The 7,957-nt window shown below is 38.3% G+C and overlaps 1 protein-coding gene across 1 annotated transcript; it reads right to left on the bottom strand.

The window, feature by feature from the left end:
- Positions 1–2,687: 2,687 nt before the first annotated feature.
- On the bottom strand, positions 2,688–5,846 carry LOC147557801 (uncharacterized). The gene is made up of 2 exons (XM_086664320.1): positions 5,186–5,846; positions 2,688–5,101 (listed from the first exon to the last, which is right to left on the bottom strand). Exons 1-2 carry the CDS (start codon positions 5,277–5,279, stop codon positions 3,906–3,908), a joined length of 1,290 nt encoding a protein of 429 aa, XP_086520446.1. The 5' UTR covers positions 5,280–5,846; the 3' UTR covers positions 2,688–3,905.
- Between the last annotated feature and the right edge of the window lie 2,111 nt (positions 5,847–7,957).

Below are 7,957 nucleotides of genomic sequence, written 5' to 3'. Positions count from 1 at the left end.
AGAAACAAATACTAATAGACTAATAAGAATGAAATCAAGATGAGAAGAAGAATCTAGGGTTTTCGATTTCACCACATAAATGGACTACTTAAAACATGCATTAATTAACAAATCCCTTTTCTCATGTATAACTCAAAATCTAACATAATAAACTATTTAGATTTCGGAATATATTCTTTAATAACACAATTCAAAATCAAGAATGTATGATTGACTACCATATAAAACTAATTTCCTACACTATCATTCAAGATCTAAAAGGCATATCTCATCTAATAAATCAATAAAAGCATGAAATATCTAATTATAATACATGAATGATAATAAGGTTATAGAATCAACATGAAATGACAATCAATAGGCATTGAAGCTAAAAATAAGGATTCATTGATTTATAACATATCTCAAAATAAGCCCAAATATGGGTTTCCTCTACACCCTAGATACAAAATTTAGCTACTCATGGAATCTAAAATAATATTCATTGAATTCATAAAATAAATGGAATTACAAAAGATTAATGGAAAGAAATCACCAAGAATGTTCACAATCCATATTCCCATGTATCTCCATTTTGATGTCCAATTTAAGCTCCAAGTATCTCAAGAATATTGCTCAAAACTCCAAATAATAGCTATTTTATTGCCACCCAAATAAGAAAAAGAAGGAAAAGAAGGAAGAAATTAGATGAAGAAAGAAGTTAGAAAGAAGAGATGAAAGGGGTTAAAGATGATAGAAGAATATGGAAGATAGAAGGAGGAGACTATTAATGGAAGAAAGAATAGTAGTAGAGAAGAAGATGGAAAAAGAATGGAAAAGAAATGGATTTAATGGAGGAAGTATGAGAGGGTTTGCAAGTCTAGGTTTTAATGGAGGAGAAAGGGATTTATTTATAGGTGGGTTTTGGTTTTGGTTGGGTTAAATGGTAAAAAGTGGGAAAATGGGGGTTAGTTTTGGAATTTTAGGGGTTAAAAGCACAATCTGGTCGGCGGCTAGGGTTTGGTGGGGGTTTCGGATGATTTGGTGTACCCGGTTATAAGATAATAGGGTGAGACGTCTCGGCAACCGTCGGATTTTCACGCGCACGGATCTGGGTGGTTAAGAGGAGGCCACGTGTCCGGGAGCATCCTCATACGCAGCTTCGGGTAACACGGAAACACTAATAAAAGGGCCAGATGCACAGCAGCCGTCCGATCTCAAAAACGCGGAAGGGAGCGGCTAAGATTAAAACGTGAGATCGGTGTGCACGGAGTTAAGTTGCAACGGGTTACACAGAAGCATCAACCGTCGATCTGGGACACGCGGAGAATAACGGTCAAGATTAAAACGTTGAAGTGGGGCTACGGAACTAAGTTGCTGCGCGCTACACCGGATCAAACTCATAAGCTTCACTTCGGTGCTCAGCGCCAATACGGGAATATGATATACTGGCCTCCAAAATGCGCCACGTGTTCCACCGAATCCCGCGTGCCAAATTTGTGCCCGACACTGTCCCGACTATTGACCAAATATGCACCAAATGTTGACCTGACTTTGACCTTGCATTTTTCACTCATCCGGACTCCGAATTGACTTCCGCTTTCTCCTACGAACTCGTCTCGACCTCTACTTTTCAACCATGCACTGAACTTAGCCAAATTACCAGATTGTCCTTGACTCCAAATGACCAAAATACCCTTCATGCATCTTTTCCTAGTTTTTAACCGTTTTTCACATCTAACTCCGCAAAAGACACCTAATCAAGAAAACCAACCATTTTATTATAATAAAGACTCGAAACCGACTAACTTGGCTAAATTAAACGACTTAGATGGGACATTTTCATGACCCATCAAACATCCCCAAACTTAGACTTTGCTAGTCCTCGAGCAAAACAAAATAAAAGAAAACAAAAATCTAACTCACTTTCGGAGGAATCCCGGTTGCATTTAGCATATGCAACAAGCCGTTAAACCCCCTAGGTTGCCCTAGTGGACGAGTGTGGTCTCGTGAGGGTTTCTATAGATGACACCCACAAACATCATGGTTTCAAATACACAAGGGTCCAAAATCCAAATCGTAGATAAGCATGATTGATATAGTAAAGGGTTTAAGCATGTCAACACATAATGAATCAAGTAAATAAGCTCTTGTAAAAGCTAAAGGCCCCTTTACTAATGGTCTTACCCTAAAATGCAAGTGTCATACCATAATGAGCAAATCTATGTTCCGAAGTCACAAAACCTTGATTCCCAAGTTAGTACATTTCGCCTCGACTTCGGCCTCACGGACATACACTCCAAAAATGAAATCACTCAAGAATGGTTCACTCGTATGTGTGAGTGTGATCACTTAACTAGGACTCAACACATAAAAAGGGGTGACGACAACATTTTGGAACGAATGATCTTCGAAAAGGAATTAGCCACTATATAGAGTGGGGAAGCTCACTCACCCTTCTCACCCATTCTACCCTATTAAGATGCCTTCTAAAGGTTAGCAGATACAATAGATGATGTGATGGTGGTGGATTCCCGAGAATTTTGACCTCTTCATAATGGTAGAACCTCTTAAGCATCTCAACATTTGTTTCTTGCTTCGAATACTTATTCATGAACAAAAACACCAACACATATATACAATCACATCACTCACACAAAAGAGCTAACACATGCTCAAGCATACACAAAAATCACTTTATTTCACTCTTTTTCTTTTTTCTTCTTTTCATGTCACTTTTTTTTCTTTTTTTTTTCATTCCTTTTTTCTTTCTTTTTTTTCTTTTTTTTTTCTTTTTCATAACACAAATACTAACAACCAAAACAAAATACAACACACACAACTCTATTCTTGCAATCAACTTTTCATTTCATACTTGCTTTTGACATTCTTCATTCTTTTATCTCATGTCTTCATTCTCGGGATATAAGATGATGGATGGTGATGGAGTATCCGCTTTCCTCTAGTTGGCATTCTCATTGGGTTTCATGGACTACAAGGGCAAGGTTAATTCGCTATCCTAATGTCACTCCTAGTGGCTAAGGAAATCGAGCACACGAGATCAAATGAGCTCTTTTACAAGTTACGAGGTTGAGTAGCTCTTCATTCTACTCGGAGTTAGCGCGGAAGAGTACACTCGAATGGCAATTTAGGCTTTGAGCTCTCACATGGGTTAAGTCTCCACTAATGACTACTTTAGGGCTCTTAGAAATGTTTCTTCTTCACTAAGATGTAACTCACATGACACAACACAAACACTAAAAGACTCGACTTTCATGCAAAGGCCATTAGCAATCACAAAACTCATCAACTCGACACATATGCATCAAAATTCTTAAAACTATCACTAGAATCACATGCAAATCTACTCAAAATGTTCAAAATTTTCAAATTTTGGCTAATTTGAACCCTTTTGTCTTTGCACCCATGGTCATGCATTGGTTATGGTCATATCCCGCATCCCCAAACTTAAAACTAACATTGTCCTCAATGTTCTAAGCATATACTCACCAAAAGATAAAGAGACACATCAATCTAAAGAGAAGAGTGGAGAGATATTACCATAACCGAAGGAGATAAAAGATGATACTACCAAGGCTCATGTATAAAGAGGTTCCAAGTTGATGCCAAGCTCGCGCCATCCCCAAACTTGGAACAAACCACGCCTTAGAAGTAAAACATATAAGAATTGCTCCTAAAATATCAACAAATATCATGAGAATGAAGCACATAAAACATATGACCATATAAAACCTACCACTAACGCGGGTATACACGATTGCATTGAGCTATGCAATTAGCCTTTAGTTCTCTTGATTTCACACAAGAACACGAGTTATGTCTCGTGGAGGGTTTCCAGAGATGATACCCACAAACATCAAGACCCATTAATCGGCCTAACGATCATAAAGCAAAAGACGGAATATTTAGGGGTCAACCCAAAGAAAGATATATACAGGTGCTAATCGTCTAAAAAAAAGATAAAGAATACGAAGTGCACATGAGACAATAAAAGAAAACAAGCCATCCCCAAACTTAGTGGGTGCACATTCCACTAAGTAGGTATAAATAGAAGGAACGACAACAAAGAAATCATCAAAAGGATCGACATACATGTGAAGAGTCAAAATATCAGTCGAAGGCAAAAAATCATCTGGAAGCTTAGTGGACAGAATATCCACTATGTCCATAGACGTCTTTGGAAAGACGTCTGAAATGTCCCAAAAGGGATCAACAACCGAGTTTGAGATCATGTGGAAAGTCGAACTATACTCTAAGGGTAAGGCAGTATGCTCGGGGACCAAGTCAAGGTCCATGGTTTCCTTAGGTAAATAGTCTGACAAACTACCCAACATGTCTCTAACTACTACGTCATCAATATCCTCAAAGACATCTGGGGCCTCGCAGTCAGTTATAATATCAGGCCTTCCTAGCATTGCATCTAAGAATGACTCCTTACAAGTGTCAAAAATTGGATAGTTCGGAATCGTGTCATCCTCAAACTTGCTCGTAGAGCCATCACCCTGAACATCAACGTCTAATGTAGTCCTATGATGAGATGACACATGGTGGGGAAACGAGACAACAAGGTTATCAGTTTGTTCAAGCTCTTGGGTCCTCTCAGTTGATTCGTCGACATTTAACTTAGTACTAGGGTTAGACGTATTACCCTCGCCATCGGACCTAGTACCCTCTTGAGTTTGGGGTGGTAAAACCCCTTCCTCGTCGGCTAATAACTGTGACATCATCATCTCTAATGGATGATTTAGAGACTCTAATTGATGATTTAGAGACTCAAACCTCTGATGTAACTCTTGTTGCATTTGAATCTGCGTCTGTTCAAATTGATTTTGTGTCTCTTCAAGTTGTAACATCATTTCAGTCAGACGACTAACAGACTCTAATTGAGAACTATCTTCAAGAGTCTCTTCATGATAAGGCTCACAAGTGTAATTAAATGAAGACTCTTGATAATAACTCCCACCGTACATACTAGGATCATACCTGCCTCTAAAATCATTGGTCTCAGAATAGTTTGGACTATGAGGTCTCTCATACATATTTAGTGTCGGACCATATCCATCACTAATTCGACCATCTCTACACATCCGTCGGTATTCTCCTAGGGTCATACGAGATCTGTCAGACTCAAATGGTCTATTCCCCTCACTAATCGAAACATCCCTACACATCCGTTGGTATTCACCTAAGGTCATATCAGGTCGGTTAGTGCGGGGAATCCTCGAAATAAGCTCATCATCATCAACATCGAATGGCCAACCGTTATAAGAACGTGCCATGATCTCACAATGCTCAAGGAACTAACAAACAAGCTATCAATGCAAATCAAAACTCATCCAACCAATCACACACAAGTAAGAAAGAAAGAGATAGAATACGATACTAGCGGATGCTCCTCTCGTTTCGTTCTTCCTTCCGATTCCTTTCTGATTCTTTTGTTCCCCTTCGCTCCTATGTTCCCGTTTTTGGCTTTTCTCTTAAAGTGGTACCTGAAAAAAAAAAGATAAGAAACTACGAAAATAAAGAAAGAAAACGTCTAAGTTAACAAATAACACTAAACTAATGAACAAAACAAGCAACCGATATCCTAACTACTAAACCTATCCCCGGCAGCGGCGCCAAAAACTTGATAGGCCTAAAAATAGGTCTATTCCCGCAAGTATACAGGGTCAAGTTATAGTATTTATAATAAGATTGAGTATCGTCCCAAGAGATAAGTAGGTAACTTCGGATATTGATTGCGGGTTTAACCCAATAATCAAGATATCAATAGCTAACTTAGATTAACACACACACACCCCACTTCATAGAATTGATGATTGATTTGTAAAATAAAAAAACAAATACTAATAGACTAATAAGAATGAAATCAAGATGAGAAGAAGTATCTAGGGTTTTCGATTTCACCACATAAATGGACTACTTAAAACATGCATTAATTAACAAATCCCTTTTCTCATGTATAACTCAAAATCTAACATAATAAACTATTTAGATTTCGGAATATATTCTTTAATAACACAATTCAAAATCAAGAATGTATGATTGACTACCATATAAAACTAATTTCCTACACTATCATTCAAGATCTAAAAGACATATCTCATCTAATAAATCAATAAAAGCATGAAATATCTAATTATAATACATGAATGATAATAAGGTTATAGAATCAACATGAAATGACAATCAATAGGCATTGAAGCTCAACATAAGGATTCATTGATTTATAACATATCTCAAAATAAGCCCAAATATGGATTTCCTCTACACTCTAGATACAAAATTTAGCTACTCATGGAATCTAAAATAATATTCATTGAATTCATAAAATAAATGGAATTACAAAAGATTAATGGAAAGAAATCACCAAGAATGTTCACAATCCATATTCCCATGTATCTCCATTTTGATGTCCAATTTAAGCTCCAAGTATCTCAAGAATATTGCTCAAAACTCCAAATAATAGCTATTTTATTGCCACCCAAATAAGAAAAAGAAGGAAAAAAAGGAAGAAATTAGATGAAGAAAGAAGTTAGAAAGAAGAGATGAAAGGGATTAAAGATGATAGAAGAATATGGAAGAAAGAAGGAGATGACTATTAATGGAAGAAAGAATAGTAGTAGAGAAGAAGATGGAAAAAGAATGGAAAAGAAATGGATTTAATGGAGGAAGTATAAGAGGGTTTGCAAGTCTAGGTTTTAATGGAGGAGAAAGGGATTTATTTATAGGTGGGTTTTGGTTTTGGTTGGGTTAAATGGTAAAAAGTGGGAAAATGGGGGTTAGTTTTGGAATTTTAGGGGTTAAAAGCACAATCTGGTCGGCGGCTAGGGTTTGGTTGGGGTTTCGGATGATTTGGTGTACCCGGTTATAAGATAATAGGGTGAGACGTCTCGACAACCGTCGGATTTTCACGCGCACGGATCCGGGTGGTTAAGAGGAGGCCACGTGTCCGGGAGCATCCTCATACGCAGCTTCGGGAAACACGGAAACACTAATAAAAGGGCCAGATGCACAGCAGCCGTCCGATCTCAAAAACGCGGAAGGGAGCGGCTAAGATTAAAACGTGAGATCGGTGTGCACGGAGTTAAGTTGCAACGGGTTACACAGAAGCATCAACCGTCGATCTGGGACACGCGGAGAATAACGGTCAAGATTAAAACGTTGAAGTGGGGCTACGGAACTAAGTTGCTGCGCGCTACACCGGATCAAACTCATAAGCTTCACTTCGGTGCTCAGCGCCAATACGGGAATATGATATACTGGCCTCCAAAATGCGCCACGTGTTCCACCGAATCCCGCGTGCCAAATTTGTGCCCGACACTGTCCCGACTATTGACCAAATATGCACCAAATGTTGACCTGACTTTGACCTTGCATTTTTCACTCATCCGGACTCCGAATTGACTTCCGCTTTCTCCTACGAACTCGTCTCGACCTCTACTTTTCAACCACGCACTGACCTTGGCCAAATTACCAGATTGTCCTTGACTCCAAATGACCAAAATACCTTCATGCATTTTTTCCTCGTTTTTAACCGTTTTTCACATCTAACTCCGCAAAAGACACCTAATCAAGAAAACCAACCATTTTATTATAATAAAGACTCGAAACCGACTAACTTGGCTAAATTAAACGACTTAGATGGGACATTTTCATGACCCATCATTCATCTCTTTCTATTAACATCTTATGTGGTTGACACCATTGCTACTTTTTTTTTGATGAGAAATATATATCAAAAGCAAACCGACAAAGTCTTACAAATTCAAACTAACTGAAAGAGGAAATAAAAGACGGCTGGACATTCCACACTCTTTTCTGACCATGAATTCCACCCCATTTACCTTGTGCATCTGCTTTGGTGTTGCTTTCTCTAGGGACATGAGTGAAGATGATATCTGTGAACTAGTTCTTGAGCTCTAGAGACTTAACTATAATCTGTCGGGATTGCCAG

This window comes from Eschscholzia californica, unplaced genomic scaffold (genome assembly GCF_041429995.1).
Source record: "Eschscholzia californica isolate CP2 unplaced genomic scaffold, dmEscCali1.0.p SCAF_2, whole genome shotgun sequence".
Classification (NCBI taxonomy): Eukaryota; Viridiplantae; Streptophyta; class Magnoliopsida; order Ranunculales; family Papaveraceae; genus Eschscholzia; species Eschscholzia californica.
The sequence above is the reverse complement of the archived record's forward strand: the minus strand, read 5'-3'. Positions and strand labels throughout refer to the sequence as shown.